This window comes from Glandiceps talaboti, chromosome 9, assembly GCF_964340395.1.
Source record: "Glandiceps talaboti chromosome 9, keGlaTala1.1, whole genome shotgun sequence".
NCBI lineage: Eukaryota > Metazoa > Hemichordata > Enteropneusta > Spengelidae > Glandiceps > Glandiceps talaboti.
The window spans coordinates 8,298,389-8,315,359 of NC_135557.1; the positions used below are offsets into that span (position 1 = coordinate 8,298,389).

General features: G+C 35.7%; 2 protein-coding genes across 2 annotated transcripts; one reads left to right on the forward strand and one right to left on the reverse strand.

Annotated features, from left to right (window-relative positions):
* Positions 1 to 1,314: 1,314 nt before the first annotated feature.
* On the reverse strand, positions 1,315 to 9,149 carry LOC144440321 (uncharacterized). Its single transcript, XM_078129679.1, has 8 exons — positions 8,834 to 9,149; positions 8,097 to 8,317; positions 7,541 to 7,579; positions 7,124 to 7,240; positions 6,404 to 6,518; positions 4,681 to 4,784; positions 3,359 to 3,532; positions 1,315 to 2,503 (listed from the first exon to the last, which is right to left on the reverse strand). Exons 2-8 carry the CDS (start codon positions 8,313 to 8,315, stop codon positions 2,432 to 2,434), a joined length of 840 nt encoding a protein of 279 aa, XP_077985805.1. The 5' UTR covers positions 8,316 to 8,317; positions 8,834 to 9,149; the 3' UTR covers positions 1,315 to 2,431.
* Positions 9,150 to 9,447: 298 nt separating this feature from the next.
* Positions 9,448 to 14,561, forward strand: LOC144439749 (out at first protein-like). The gene is made up of 4 exons (XM_078128983.1): positions 9,448 to 9,740; positions 10,653 to 10,787; positions 11,703 to 11,880; positions 14,494 to 14,561. Exons 1-4 carry the CDS (start codon positions 9,534 to 9,536, stop codon positions 14,559 to 14,561), a joined length of 588 nt encoding a protein of 195 aa, XP_077985109.1. The 5' UTR covers positions 9,448 to 9,533.
* Positions 14,562 to 16,971: the final 2,410 nt, after the last annotated feature.

Here is a 16,971-nt window from a genome sequence, read left to right on the forward strand (position 1 = left end):
ATGTTCTATCTAAAAGACGTGACATTTACCTTGGCAATATTTGGCATTAAAAATTAATCATAAATTTTAATTTAATAAAATACACAAATGAAGTTATCAATCATGTTATAAATAATGATGATCATGCCATGTACTGTAAGTGTATCCATGGTGACAAACCATATCGTATCCATGACAACTTAATGATGTCAAAGCTAAATGAATCCTTCACATCAGGCTCTGTTGTAATTGTAAGAAAGATGACTTTCATGACATCACAATAATTTCCATGGTTACACTCTCAATGTATTTGAAAAAAAGTACTGTTAAGGGTCTATTACATTTATAATAATCAATAGGCACAAATTGATAGGCACATAATGATAAAAGTATGTATGTACAGTGTGTCTGTCTGTCTGTGTGTGTGTGTATGTATGTCTGTATGTATGTATGTATGTATGTATGTATGTATGTATGTATGTATGTATGTATGTGTGGGAGGGAGGGCAAATGTGTGCGTGTATATGTGTGTGTGTGTGTGTATGTGTGTATGTATGTATGTATGTATGTATGTATGTATGTATGTATGTGAGCGTGTATGTATGTGTGTATGTATGTATGTATGTATGTATGTATGTATGTATGTATGTGTGGGTGGGAGGGCAAATTTACAATTACAACTACAAAACCAAAGTAAAGCATTTTCTGTATGTACCACAATCGTTTATAGCATCCATATCAAGTGTAAAAGTATACTGTTTCATTTGCTAACTGACCACATTAGAAAGGCCACATGCTAGGCTTGTAAATAAGGCAAAAAAACAGTATACTTTTATATTTGATTTAAATGCTATAAATGAGTGTAGCACATAGAGACAGTGCTTTACTTCAGTGTTACTTGTTGTAATACATTCCTTATCAATATGTTATATCAGCGACATTTCAAATAATACTTCTTTATCAAAATCTTCAGGCAAGGTAATCATGGGCAGACTTCTGATCAAATACCTATGTACTGTACATCAAATGAAATAATATTGTATAAAGTTCAGATAAATTGTAAATGTATGTCAAGAAAGAACTAAGAATCATGCACATGAAGAAAAATCCATTACAATCACATATGCCTTTTGATTGGTAACATGGCGATGTCCCACAAAACGATCACCGACAATGTACAGTCAGTATGTATGCATGTACATGTATGTACATTTTTGTATGTATGTCTGTGTGTGTCTGTGTATGTGTGTATACCTGTCTGTGTGTGTGTCTGTGTGTATACGTGTGTGTGTGTGTGTGTGTCTGTGTGTGTGTGTGTGTGTGTGTGTGTGTGTGTGTGTGTGTGTGTGTGTGTGTTGCACTTGTTAGTAATCTTTTAGTACTTATAAAATTTGTTTAAATAAAAGCCTCTACTTACAGACTTGTCTATTACCATCTGTAATTGTTCATACATCACATGACACCTTCCTTACTTAACGTACGGTACTCTGATAGAATCCAGGGTAAATAGAAGAGAACTTCCAGATGGTCATATTGGATGAAGACTGGGTATTTATTTGGATTTTTTACTCATGTTATTTTTGTATGCCTTACCACGCTTGCTATAGCATGTTGTTAAGCAATAAAGATTGATTGATTAATTGATTGATTGATTGATTTATTGAGTGAGTGATTAATTGATTGATTCATTAAACAATTTTATGACTTCCTATTTCAAAAAATTAATATGAAAAAATATATGCCACATCCTTATTTGTAAGTAAGTCAATTAACTGCAAATGATCAATAAATGTGAGAATAAATATATATGGATTTTGGGTTCGTAATCAATATTGACAATTTCTACTCACAGAATCAAAACCTCTGACGATACTGATGAGATGTTGGCGAAAATTGGAGAGTTGCTTCCAAGAATGTTTTTACATCCATTTTTTTAATTATTGTATGCATAATATAAAACTTTTTACTCATTTTAACATTTTTGCGATTCTTGAGATACAAACACAGACTTTGTCAATTTTATTTCACATTGATATTTCAAGTAGGAATCTATGATACAATTTGTTTTATAAATTAAAAATCCAAAATAAATACCCAATCCTCATCCATATGACCACTTTAAATGACAAGTACACTAGATGTGAAATGAGCAAAATAAAGCAAATCAAATTTTCTTTTTTTTTGAAAAGATTGCATACCTATCTGACTTCTGACTGTAAGATACGTTGTGTCACTCTCCCCTCACTGATGTATGAGGGCGCCCTGTCATGGCATACTTTACAAACTCATTTAACTTGTGTATAATATTAGAAGATCTAAATGTAAATGCTGACCTTTGTACAAGATAGTATGACCATATTTTGCTAATAAATGAAAGTATATACTATGCGTTTGTGTTCATCTTCTCTTCTGTGACTGAATGCAGTCTCAGTAGAACAGCTGACAAAGTTGTTTATTTTTTATATTGGTGTACAACATAGGTGGTAGCTGCGACTGGTTGGCTAACTGGTACATGCGCAGGAGCCTGAAACAAACAACACAATTTATCAAGAATTATCAAAATGACTGTAAACTCAGATACTGACTCTAGCAAAATTTGCAATTTTATAAATTTTATTTTATAAATTAAATTTCATAAATTTTATAAAATTTTGCAATTTGATAGTCTTCAGCTAGTTCTCAAAGACTAACTAATTACTAGTCTAAGACTGGTACATAGTGTTGAGTTATAAGACGGCATTTAGTCAAAACCTATTTCTGCATGTTTGTTGTTTTCAATTTTCATCAACTCTGTATATATTTAAATGAAATCATGTATAAACATTTTCGAAAACCATCTTTCGTCAGGCGATAAATCAAAAGATTCTTAGCAAGATTTGCCACCATATGATTTTACTAAAGAAGTCATGTTTTGAGTAGCCATCTTGTAACAATCACTGACACTATAATGCCTCAGGCACTCTGCTGGGGGTGGAAAGTCTGGGTAACCGATCATAAGCGCCCTCTGGAGTTTTAAAATGGAGTTAAAACATATCAGAAATTATCAATAATACAAATTCGTTTGATGATAATTATGTTACAATAGGACAAGTTTCATAAATAAAAAACATGGGCTGTTACTTTGTTAGGAAAACTAAAATCTAGAAAAAAAAAATAAGGGGATGACATTCAAAGTTTTAAGGTTGAAATGATATCAAAATTCAGTCATTTCAATACTGGTGCTGAATAAAGTATATAAAAATATAAATATAAAAATGATTGACAGGTTCCGTGAAACCAAACTTTCATTATTTTCTTTAAAAATGACCAGGTACAAGCTTTGATATGGATTATTAAGAACTTTGATTTCCTGGATTCTATCGTAAATCAATCTACTTACCACCAATCTGACTTTGAACTGGGCGTCATTTCCTTTATCAACTGTGTTAGGGGGTTTAATAGCCCCATCAGCAGCAACACCGATGTGTTGTGTATGTGAGGACAGTGACTCCAGAGTTACGTAACCACCCAACGTTTCATGAATTCTGAACTTACAGCTGAAATCACCAGTACCCTGCAAATACACACAACCACTTAGTGTTTCATTGACTTTAAAAATTACAGCTGAAATCACCATGGCAGTACCTGTATATATATCAAACTGTTTTCCTGTAAAACCAAATTTAGGGACCTGTTTAGTTTGTATGCTGACACAGATTACTAACTACCTTGCATTAGAAATTCTAATAACAAATATTCCTGACTTGAAACCAAATTCAAATACAAGATGGACATTCTTTGTAATCATAAACAGTCTAAGTTTGACACTATTGTTATTGACAAACTGAAACTGGTTTTGATTCAAAACTTTAGATTTCAGTTTTCATAAAAACAAAAGATTTCACAGTTTGACCACTAGGTGTCCTATATGAATTACAAGTTAGTATTCAAGGGCTATGGCACTGAATAGTGATTAGGTTCTCAAAGTGGTAGAGTTGATGATATGCTAACACAACAGGCCATTGCAGACTGCAAACAGGAAATTGAGAATATAGTGCCCTCACTCAAATTGGGGGTATCATCACTTCATAGTACTGTTTCTTAAGAGCTTTGTTCCTTGTATTCTGTAGTTCTAAGTGTAAATCGGGGATGTTTTTTGTATTGTTCAGACATCGAGGAAAGCAGCAGTGCTCTATGATTAACTGAGTAATCTATACCATGTATACCCCCAAGGTACACACAGACAGGAAGTAGAGCGCCACCATTGCAAATTTTGGAAAGGCCTATTCAAGTAGTTCTGCCTTTCATGACAGAGAATGTCTATTCTGTATTTGAATTTTGTTTCCCAGCACACCTAGTGGTCAAATTGTAAAATCTTTTGTTTTTATGAATACCAAAATCTAATATTTTGAATCAAAACCTGTTACTCAATTTTTCAATCACAAGATTGTCAAGCTTATGCTGTTTGTGATTAGAGATGAATGCAATTTCAGGAACTCAAGTATTTTTTCTCTAAAGGCACATTTAGTAGCCGTGTTCATTGGAGAAAAACCCTATTTTTTGTAAATCATGCATATTTCTACTCAGAAACCAAGTTATGTTTGCCAATCTCTATTTACTGGCTAGGTTTTCACGGCATGGCACCTGAAGTGTATAACTGAAGTATAAATCAGCACTCCTAGTGGTCAAATGGTAAAATCTTTTGTTTTTATGGATACTTACATTTGCAGTGACAACATTGCTGAAAACTCTGAGATGAAAAGCTGGATAAGCAGCATTCCTTAGTATCACAAGATTATTTCCTTGGTTGAAACACACAAAATGAGCTGAAAAGATAAATAAATGTTATAAATTAGCAACTTTGGTTTTTATGTGTAAGTAAAAACTCATTTTATTCATTGAAAAGTAAATTCGAGATTGTGACATACATATACAAAAGGAAAAGACAATCTATTCTTTTATCTATAGACGAAATGCTACACCTTGGCATACACTTAGCCTAATATGGCATATACTTAGCCTAATATGGCATACGCTTAGCATAATATGGTGTACGCTTAGCCTAATATAGGTACGCTTAGCCTAATATGGCATACGCTTAGCCTAATATGGTGTACGCTTAGCCTAATATGGCATACGCTTAGCCTAATATGGCATACTTAGCCTAATATGGTGTACGCTTAGCCTAATATGGTGTACGCTTAGCCTAATATGGCATATACTTAGCTTAATATGGTGTACGCTTAGCCTAATATGGTGTACGCTTAGCCTAATATGGCATACGCTTAGCCTAATATGGCATACGCTTAGCCTAATATGGTGTACGCTTAGCCTAATAGTGCTTTGACTTTATATACTGTACACCTACATGTTGGTATTTTCACCACTAGAAAATGTTGCAATTTTACAGATATCAGTTAGTTCTCAAAGACTAATTTTTACTAATTACCAGACTGGTGCATTGTGTTCATATACAAGAAGGCATTTTAGTCACTATATATTTTTGCGTTTTTTTTTTTATTTCTAGCGAAATTAGTGAAAATAAGTCTTTTGCAAAAATACAGTATAAAGCTAAATCTGACTTCTTCCTTGAATTTGTTTGACTGAAAAGTGACACAAGCTGAGTTTTTACTTTACTAAAGTGACAGTACTGACATAAAACAAACATTCGAGGATAATGTTAATGTCGATGCATGTCTTCTATAACATCTATAACTATCGAGCAATCCATACTAAGAAATAAACTGTTCTAACAATGTCAGAGGGCAATAGGGAACTTGCAAACCTGCCATGTTGAATGTTACATCATTGGAAATGTGATAATAAATACTAATCGATTAGTATTGTAAACAATGTTGATACATCGTTTGTAACCACAAATAATCAATTCATAGTCACCCTGACAATAGTGGGTGGTTAATTTTATCAGTAGCTCCGGATTAGGTATTATGATAACCTCAGATAATCCCATAATCCTTTGCGTCTGAGCATGCTCGGTCTGGATTGCAAGTTCCCAATTGTAATGTCATAGAAGACACACATTGATAGTAACATTATACTAGAATAATTTAATTGACGGTTTTATGTAAGTATGTTCAGTTGAGTAAAAAAAAGTTAGAAACTCAACACAGACACCGAGAGTTCAAAGTTAAAACAATTAGAAACCAGAGTGGCTGGGGTAAAACATGTATTGTTTAAAGAGTTAAACAGAATGATATCATTCAGACAGTATAGCAAATTTAATCAAACCCAGAGTAGAGCTCGCACCCCAAATACTATGGTATGATGCAAGTAGTTTAATCACTTGGCCATCAATCAATGTATATAAATGTCTCTGACAGTAACCATATAAATCACATGCACATAGCAACAGATTTTAATACAGCTAGCAAAACACACACACATATACATTCTGCTGACAGAATACATATTTCATAGGTGTTACCTGCAGGGTCCTGTGGCAGCCCCATTGCATCCAATGCACCATTACCATGGCAACGTAATGAATTACCAGTCACACGAGATGTAAACTGAATTACATTACCAGTTGCAAACAGTTTCTGCATAGGACAAGAAATATAACATTGAGTTTTTGTGTTTGTTGTGATCACTAATAATGGCTGTTTATCACTAGCTGTCACATTATCAAACATGGCAGAAAGAACACAACCCCTCCCCCCCCCCTCCCCCCAAAAATAACTTTAATTCTTTGACTGAATGCAGTGTGTCCTTTAAGCCAATTCAACGTGCCACTGACACACACAAAATTTCTAGTGACGCACAAATATTTGGTATTACCCTATCTCTTATCACAACAAATGCCAGTTTTTATCATTTTGACTCACAACAACAAAATTTGGCTATCATTAGAGGACACATTGACTGAATGGCAACATGATTTTGAAAGAAATTAATGGCAAGAAATAAATACTAAAAGTGCCTGTGATATGCAGGAAGAATATGACTTGACAGACTTAGTAAGGTACAGTTGTCATGTCATCAGAACAGCTCTACTAAAAAACAAATGCATACCATCTCATTCACGGTAAAATGCACCTTGGTGGCCAATTTGTTATTGCAAGTCTCTAGAAACTGAAATTACCATACGAAACTTTTTTCCAGGTCTTTTAAAATAATCAAAATCATTTTAAATTGAATTTCTTACCAGTATAGGACTGCTTGCATGGATATCATATTCTCGTTGTGCAGTAGTATATGCACTAGAAGCAAGACTACCAGCACCTTTAGCCAAAGATGTCATCATACCACCCAGTGAACTGGACTGATAATAATAATAATAAAAAAACACGCAGTTAGAGTTACTTATTCTCACCAAAATTCACTGCTAACTAATTTACATACTATGTAAACAACCAATCAGCACACTCTTCAGGAATAGTGGGTGACTTAATTTGAATAATTTTGAGCACCACAAAATTGACTATGTAGATGCATGCTGTTATGACGTAGGTAGTAATTAGTAAGATTGTAGGTATAGATCCGGTATTTTCTGTTTGAACATGTACAACTTGGTGTGCATGGTATAATAATAATTTTTTATGTTATGATTTTACATACTTACTCCTGATTTGGGTCGACTGGCTGTCTTGACATAAACTGGCTGCGTATACAAAGAAATCAAAAATAAAACATGATCACATTTTATGAATGTGGAAGTGAAGATAAATTTTATGAAGAGATTCAAAGTATTTTCATCATTAAATCATACAAATAGAGTACAGTCTATCTCATCTCTAACTCAATATCTGAATCCCTTGGTCATGGTCTTAGATTACTACTATCTTATCAGTGGAGTTTGTTCTGAAGTTAGAAGCTTTGAATAGCTCTGCAAGACAACTGGTTTCCACATTCAGATGCTAAGCCAATATTGGACTTTAAAGACCCATTATTCAATCCCTGATACTCACACTATAGTGTTAGATTATCAATGGCACCATGAGGATTACACATTTATTCTTTTGTTACTGGACCAACTTTCTCTAGCTCTACCAGACAATTTGTTTTACACCTATATTTAAAAGGACATTGACCTTAATGTCTTCATATTCCTATTTATCTCCATGACAACTAACTCTTACCTGTGCAGCCTCTTTATCTCCATGACAACTAACTCTTACCTGTGCAGTGTGTATAACAGTTGTGTGATGGACTTGTTGTGGGGGTGTTGGTGGTGGAGGTTGCTGTTGAGGGAGAGGTGGATAATAGCCACCCTGAGGGGCAGCATAACCTGGTGGAGCTGCCCTTGGAGGGGCAGGATAGCCTGGTGCCTGTCCCTGAGGTGTAGAGTAAGGTGGGGGTGGTGCTCCATAGTTTGGGTTGTATGGTGGCTGTGCCATGACTAGAAATAAAATTTAAACATATTATGAATTATAGCACGTTATGAAATCAGGTGTTGTTACATGACCTTGACAGCTTCCATGGCGATACTTCTGTGTTTTCCTCACAATTATTACTATTTCTAAGCAAGAATGGTAGACATCCCTGGGGGGGGGGGGGGGTAGACAACCAAAGCAAAATTTATACAAAATGTGAGAGCACCTCACAGACACATAGAATACTGAAGACATATGGTACTATAATTACACTACTAATATTAATTTTAAAACAACAAAAAATTACAAAATATTGATGAAAATAATACACATGTATTTTAAAAATTCCAACGGTAAAATCGACAAGCATTGAATTCACCATTTTCGAAGAGAGTAAAATTGCTCAATCATCATCCTCACCTAGCGCTAACGTACGTCTGAGCGCTAACAATGGCTCACAATGTTAAATTAGTAAGACTATAAACGCAAGCTAATAATAAAGGCGTCCATAAAAGTGTTTTATAGTATCATATTAACAGTACCTGACTTCTCCTTTATCGACTGTAGTAGAGTGTTCACTTGCGATCTTTTGGGACGTACAGGTTGAGTAGCAACCTATAAGACGGGTTCACCTGAGGACAAGTACGCGATCGTAACTTCTGAAAGAGACGAAATTTGTGAATCTACGTTCGTCCAGTAACTGTGTAGACCTTGGTATCAACTGACAGACGAATGGACTGTGTTATAATGCTGATAATATGAATACAATATTAGAACATTTATCCTAATGACATTTGCATATCCCTAGCGACCAAACACATCTAAATATATGTGTCGACTCATTGGCACAAGATGATCGACGTATTGATCACCATATTTTAATTTCCGGGTTTTTCACCTTTGACATGGCGACACCGTTGACCTGGCTTTTAAACCTTTTAAATTTTCCTAATAGTGAGTCATGTGTAGTTCAAAATGAACAGAAATTTTGTTTTTTGTTTTGCTGTTCCATGAAAACCGTCAGGACCTTCAATATCAACTATCAATCATGTGTCCGAGTAGAGTCGACGTTGTTTTGGAAAAAGAGTGGAATGTCATCTTAGACAGCGCCCCCACACAACAGGAAGTCAACGCATGAGATGAGATGAGAAGAAAAATGGAGTCGTCGTAGACGCGTTGAGAAAGTCGACGGATTCACAGAAGTCACACGTTGGTCGTTTTGCTTTGATCCAAGTTATAAAGATGGAGATGAAGCACACACTGTTGTCGTCGCTATGGTTACTCATACTATCGTCAGTCTGTGTAGCACAGCTGGTAGTGAACGTTAAAAACAAAGGTGGCGATTTAACCCAACAAAGTATACAGTCTGACACAAACCAGGACACCATTACACTAAAATTCCAAAAGTCAGACGGAACGTTGATTCAAATGATTATTGATTTTAAAGCGGTAAGTGATGTTCATGGACATGTAATCAGTCACAAATAAATATTGTTGATACTATATAGTCGGCCATCAGATGCCATTTGAATGTATTTATGACAAGTGTTGTGATTGGTAAACAAGGACACCACCCATGAATGGTCCACAAATAGACCCTGTGGACGGCCTATGGTCCACACAACTTTTGTGTTTCCTGTTTGTTGCAGACGGTCCACGCGTTTCGTCCGAGAAGGAAGGAACGGCTTTAATACTCCATCTGCAAGCAAGAGTACTGTTATGTGAGCTGTGAATTTATAATTCCGGCACGGGGCAACTCTCACTTGAATACGAAGTCGTGTATATTTGGTCATCGGGTTGAATCATGGAAGTATAACCCACATACTTCCATGGTCGAATTTAGTGATTTAAAGTTTGTTTCAGTATTTTACACGACTTGTAAGTTGTATACTTATACTATTACTAGTCATGAATAAAGGTATGGGTGGTTTTTATTCCTAAAATCTGTGCGACTGAAATCTGTTCGCAGTATTGTTGTTAGAGATAGGAGGACCCATAGCAGAAAGGGAAGATGTGTCAAACCTCGTAGAGTCGTAGCATATATATGCAGAGCTAATTTAGTCAGTGAGATACCAACAAAATATGCTGTATAACACTTACATGTATGAAGAGTGTCGTTCAGTTTGACTCTACCGAACCACACAGGTTTTCCCCGGGTACTCCGGTTTCCTCCTGCATTAACACTGAACTTTCCTCCTGTTATTGGGCAATGCCTGTTGGATGGTTAATAAATAAATAATAAATAAATAAACACTGATTTGTACTTTTATCCTTTTTACTTCAAGACTTATGCCCATGTTAAAACTTTATTTCAGCCATTATACTTATAACTAAACCATGTCTGACATGATTTGATTTCAGGAGGTGCAGCTATTCAAGGCCCTTGTCTTGGGAGAAGAAGAACGAGGTCAAGATCAGTATCAAGTTATGTGTTTTGTTACCAAATTTACCAAATCTGAATTTATTTCATCAGATGCCATGTCTAAACTTAGACAGGTAAGTTGTTTTGTTGCCAAGTCATGTATGTAAAATTATTATAAATTATGGTTGTGTCATCACACATAGTCTGTGTGGATAAAGATGAGATGCAGTCAAGGAAAAGAGGGGTGACCTAAAGGGCCTTGTCACTATGAGGTGAAGGCAAGAAATGACAAAACACTGTGAGGTCCCTAGTCTTGGTTACCTCAACTCTCGTCACTGGAGGCTCTGCCTATGAGACCTCCCCAAATGAGAGTCTTGGAAAACCACGTTCCAACTACCCCGTGACAGAAGCCACACAGTACATTTCTTCCAAGCATAAAAAATGGTCTTACTTGTAAATAATATATATCAGTCCCCTGAGAAGTGATAATCTGTAGAGAAGGTACCCAGATTGTCCAGCCTGCATGCAATGTTGGACATGGAGTACTCCCCATGATGCACTGCTTCAGAAGCTACTTCCTGTGCGGAATACAAATGTAGTTGAAATCTCATTTTTCCATACTCTCATTTGTGGAGATCTCGTAGGCAGAGACCCCCAGCAGTGAGAGTCTGGGTAACCAAGACTATGGGGTGCCAAGTATTTTCTTGCTAAAGGGATAAAAATATTGAGAAATGTTACAATATAATTAATTAAATAATTATGTACAACATCATTTCTGAAAAATGGGGAAAAGTAAACTGTAAAGGTGACGTTGAAAGTTTTGACTGAAGTATTTTGAGCACCACAGAACAATTGGTATATAAATGTAACACGTAGTTGCATTGTCATGACATCAAACATCAAGAGTATAAATCCCACATTTCTTGTGTGAACATGTACTATTTGGTTTGCTTAATATGTTGTTAAACCCCATGAACCTATGTAAGGATATACATGTACATATATAAACTATTCCATTTAAAAACTTTGATAATTTTCTTTATTTTTAGAAAAACCCAGGAACGATTCGAAACCCAGAGGAGGACAAGGGTCAAGAATTGTTGTTAATGGATCTAGAGATTGACTTAAAACAAGCCGACAAATTCAGTAAACACATCTTTAATTCCTGCATGGAAGCTAGGGAGTCTACCTACATCAGAGAAAGTGATGTCAAAGCTCTCTCCAAAGGTAATATCATAACTTGACTCCCTAGATAATTGTATAAAATACTACATCACACAGAACACACACGTAGAACAGAGACCATTCTTCTATGTGGATGATGCAAATCAGATGTATGCTAGGGAGTCTAACTTCCTAACTATAACCTAACTCTAACTCCCTAGCTTGATACATATAACTGTTGCACTGTCGGTCCATTATGCTAGAATCTTGTATCGTACTTACATACATTTACAGGGTTCTCCCCATGTAATTCAGCACTGGTCAGCAGCAACCACACCTCTTAGAAATTTAACGACCGCAACATTGCAATTATTTATATTGCCCATGCATTTTATCATTACCCACAATCCACTACTGAAAGATTGATATTACTACCTTAGTACCTCATGAATTGATTACTGACCAGTACTCATGTAGGGCTAGGGAGAACCCTGTTTTCAAAACAGTTAATTTGAAAGTTAGTGGAACATACATATTATAAGAAGGTTCATATGTTGTGAGACAAAGACTAAATTGATGTCCAAAGTCCTACCGGCCCATAAGGCTTATTTGTCACCTTGAAATTAAATAACTAATCTAAAGAAATGAGAAAATAGAAAGAGGACAATCATAACAAGTAAAGAAAAGTAAAAGTTACTACGATGAAACTGTACAAAGGATTACCCTTTGTTGAATACATTTACAAACTGACTGGCCACCTTTTAAATTTGATAGTCTAGATACAATATGTCCTGGACTAATAATGAATTGAAGCCCTGATGTGTGATCAACATCTTTACCGCCATTCTTGAGTCACAATCACTTTGTCCAAACTTTGAGTATAAACCCTACATTTCCATAGAAACAAAAGTAGGGAATTTTTGTTCATGTAGTATTTGTGATTTCACAGACTGGTTATCCAAACTGAATCAAATTATTTTGTAGCATTGTAGAAAAACATGTCTAAAAATTTGTATACCCTATTTTCAAATGTAATCTTTTCTAGCTAATATTGTATTACACTTCTCTTTACATGTAATTTATAATGTTAACAATTACTATTAGTCACCCACATCAGACCAGACCCTGCCCTGCCACGTCACACCACACCAGAACAGACCCCGCCCCACCACGTCACACCACACCACACCAGACCCCACCCCGGCACGTCACACTGCACCAGACCGCACCACACCACACCACACCAGACCACACCATATCATACCCTGCCACATCACACACCACACAACACCATGCCACACCACACCACACCACACCATGCCATATCAGACCACATCACACCAGACCACATCACACCAGACCACACCACACCACACAATAACAAGTTTAAAGAGTTTAAAATCTTTCTACCAATGGAGGATTTGTCTGTACACAAATTATTAATTGAACACAAGAGGATTTTGAAACGAGAATTTGTGATATATATCTTTTGATATGTATCAGTTTTCAACATTTTTCATCAAATTTCATAAACTTGGCTCATAATAGTTATGATGTCATTCTTTAATTCTCCTTTGGTAATTATGTTAAAATGTGTTTGTATTTTTAAGTACCGTAAATCACACACTCATCAAATGAGTAAAATATTTTATATATATACCAAGATTATGAAATTTTGAGAAATTGTTGGATATTATTGACACTGCAGAGTAATTTTACTGCAATACACTATCAATTTTGGCATGATAACTATGATCTTGCCATCATCGTACATTCACATTCGACAAGAGACCCTTCCAAGAAAGTACGCCCTCTAGTGGTATGCCATCAAAGTGAGGGAATAAGAATAATTAATTTAAAATTTGTGTTGATACCGCAGGATTTGAAAAATCTTTCAAATCAAATTTCAAAATGCGTTATGTTTTGAAGATGACACTTGGGATGTCGCTTTTTTGTAACTGAATACCTCTAGAGGGTGCTATTTTGTTGATGGGCCAATATATTTGGAATTTTCAGTTGTTTTGCGCACTTTTAGTGTTTTACAGTATTTTGCTCTGTGAGGGAAGCCCTCACAGTCAGTTGTAACCATAGAACTCTGATACATATTGCTCACATTTATGGAAATTAATTAAACAACGCTACAACACTTCTTGAAGGGCACCCTCACATAGCAAAATGGCGTAGCATGCTAAAATGTGCAACTCACAAATTAAAGGTATCAGCATGCAAATATTTATTTTATTGATTTTTGAATGATTGACTTAAAGTGCAGTAGTATACTAATTATACAGTAAGATACATCGTTAGTTCAGCCCTTAGGCGTGAGATGGGTCGACCAATGTATGAGATGGGTCAGTCAATGTGTGAGATGGGTTGGCAGATGCATAATATGTTTCAGTCGATGCGTAAGATGGGTCAGTAGATGTGTTCAATGGGTTGGCTGATGCATGAGGTGGGTCAGCCAGCCAATGCGTAAGATGGTTTGGCCAGTGCGTGAGATGAGTTGGCTGATGTGTGAGATTGGTCAGCCAGCCGATGCATAAGTTGCTTTGACCAGTGTGTTAGATGGGTCGACCAATGCCTGAGGGCGCTCTGACATGATGTATCTTACAGACTACGTACTAATCAATGTTGTCTTCCCTCTGTTCCATCTTTCTTTCTCTCTACTGTGTCCAGGATACCGAGCATCTTATCTTTATCCACACTATTTAACATCCCAAGGTATAACTCGTCTTACTGTGTAGTAAATTAGTCTGTTTATAAGAACATGGATGGGCCACGTAATATCAACCATTCCTACGTCTGTCCTCATAGAATTGAAATTCCAGTATTCATATAAATACTCTTCATATTCTACTATGAAAATCTTTATATAAATAACAAGAATCAGATACTATATTGGGACAGACTTAGGATACGGTACGTCGATACTACAAGGATCGTCTTCATCTATAAACAGACTAATTGGGTAGTTGAATAACTCACTACTACTACTACTACTTTGACTACTGGGTAGTCTAAAGCACTCGTTATTACTGGGTAGTTCACTTACATGTACTGTTGTTACTGCTCGCAATATAATATAATTTTTTGCATACGATATCATCTTGGCAGCCAGCCAGACAATCTCTCCTAAAACAGATACATTGTATTACAATGTATACATACCTCAGATGATTTGGTGAGCTGTCAGGTCAAATTATGTAAATTTTGTATGATGTCATCAATGAGAATAGAGAATGTCAAATGCTGTCAGTTGATATATTCGTATGTCAATCACTTCATGGTAACCTAGGTAACCAGTGGTGTATGGATACTTGAGGTATTATTAATTAACATTGTCCATACTTCCAAGTTTACTCTTTACAAATTACACACAGTGAAGTAACGTATTCTAGTCTAGTCCTGTACACGATACGATTATCTCGGATTCTCCACAGAATTCCTTTTTTACCACCAACAGTGATAGTATACAAAATGCATGTGATTGGTCCATTGAAGCATTGATATAAACATGGTGATGTTATCGCGTCCTCACGTCACTTACAAGAAAACTAAACCAAGTAACCAATTACCATCACCTGTCAGTCAGTCAGTGATGGATTACTACAGACATTTGCTGTTCATCACTTTCCCAGTAGGAGATTTAGCTTGAGATTTTGATAGAATTTGTCCATTTGACTCTTAAGTTAGAAAGAGATCACAGAGAATGACTACCTGTCAAATGTATATATTAACTACATGTATAGACTACAGGCCTTCTTACATGTATATACATGTAAGCTGTCTTAAAGATTATAACTCTTAATCAAAAGCCGCTAGCATGATAATGGTCTAAACTCTGTTATTGAGCTTTTAGTTTTTACAATGTTCAACAATAAAACTCTATCACATTGAATCCATGTAGGAAGTGCTCAAGATATTGTAATCAGATAGGTGAACGAAAATTTAAAATGATGTGGTACCATCTGGTCAGTAGCTTCTGCTGCAGTAATGACTGACATGCATGTACATTGTGGATTAGCTGTAGAACCATCTCTTGAAGGGGTTACCTCATGTGAACTTATCCAAACAAAATCCTTAAGCCACAGTGAATGGATTACCTCATATGAACTTATCCAAACAAAATCCTAAACCCACACTGTATGGGTTACCTCATGTGAACTTATCCACCATGATCCTTAACCCACAGTGAATGGGTTACCTCATGTGAACTTATCCAAACAAGATCCTAAACCCACACTGAATGGGTTACCTCATGTGAACTTATCCACCATGATCCTAAACCCACATTGAATGAGTTACCTCATGTGAACTTATCCAGATCCTTAACCCACAATGACTGACTTTGTGAGTGATCAGAGAGTCTGGGGAGAACACATGTACCTTTATCAGTACAGACCACGAGCCCATTTTTACGGGTGTTGTATTTGTAAAGCCCACATGTACATATACCATCAATCAAGTTGGTGAATTCTTGACAATATTATAATATTATAAAGTAACTATATTGTAGTGTCCTATTGATTCTTGGAGCTATGAACAATATATTCTCTTTGTTTTGGATTTTGACTCTACACAAATTTTTACTTTATCTTTAATAGAGAAAAAACTGGAAGTATTGACAGTGTGACTTTAATACCGTTACAAGGTGTACCATGCTTGCAAAGTTTGTATTGTATCATGTATGCTAGTATAATATGCATGGCATAACTTGTAACTTGATTAACAAATAACTGTGTCTATGTCTTCACTTGTGGTGGCAATTCAAGTGTTATAAATTGAATGCATTTCACAGCTGGTGTAAAAGAAAGTTTTGTTAGACTAATAGTGTGCCTGCAATGGTTAATAAAGATTATAAATCTTAATGAAACGTATGTGGTGTAAAGTGGCAAGCGGCTGTCCTGCGATTCAACTCAAGAAATTTGTACTACTGACAAAGTTTCTCCATTCAATCTCAAAGGGTAATTTCAAAAATGAAAACTTGTAACATTATGTCATCATGTAACCTGCAATGTATCAGGTTGACCAGCCAACTCAAATACCTGACACCCGATTTCAATATTGTAAGGGAATGATAGAAAATCTACAAAAGTTTGTTTGGATTATTAGATATTATCCTTCAATTTTTTTTTGCTCATTTTAGGAAATTGC

What these genes read in the sequence shown, in the direction of transcription:
- LOC144439749 (XM_078128983.1), top strand. Translation starts at nt 9,534, where the DNA reads ATGGAGATGAAGCACACACTGTTGTCGTCGCTATGGTTACTCATACTA. An exon ending in TGATTATTGATTTTAAAGCG is followed by an intron (nt 9,741 to 10,652) that starts GTAAGTGATGTT and finishes ATTTGATTTCAG; the next exon opens with GAGGTGCAGCTATTCAAGGC. An exon ending in CCATGTCTAAACTTAGACAG is followed by an intron (nt 10,788 to 11,702) that starts GTAAGTTGTTTT and finishes CTTTATTTTTAG; the next exon opens with AAAAACCCAGGAACGATTCG.
- LOC144440321 (XM_078129679.1), bottom strand. Translation starts at nt 8,315, where the DNA reads ATGGCACAGCCACCATACAACCCAAACTATGGAGCACCACCCCCACCT. An exon ending in ATGCAAGCAGTCCTATACTG is followed by an intron (nt 6,519 to 7,123) that starts GTAAGAAATTCA and finishes TGTCCTATGCAG; the next exon opens with AAACTGTTTGCAACTGGTAA. An exon ending in AGTTCAAAGTCAGATTGGTG is followed by an intron (nt 2,504 to 3,358) that starts GTAAGTAGATTG and finishes TGTTTGTTTCAG; the next exon opens with GCTCCTGCGCATGTACCAGT.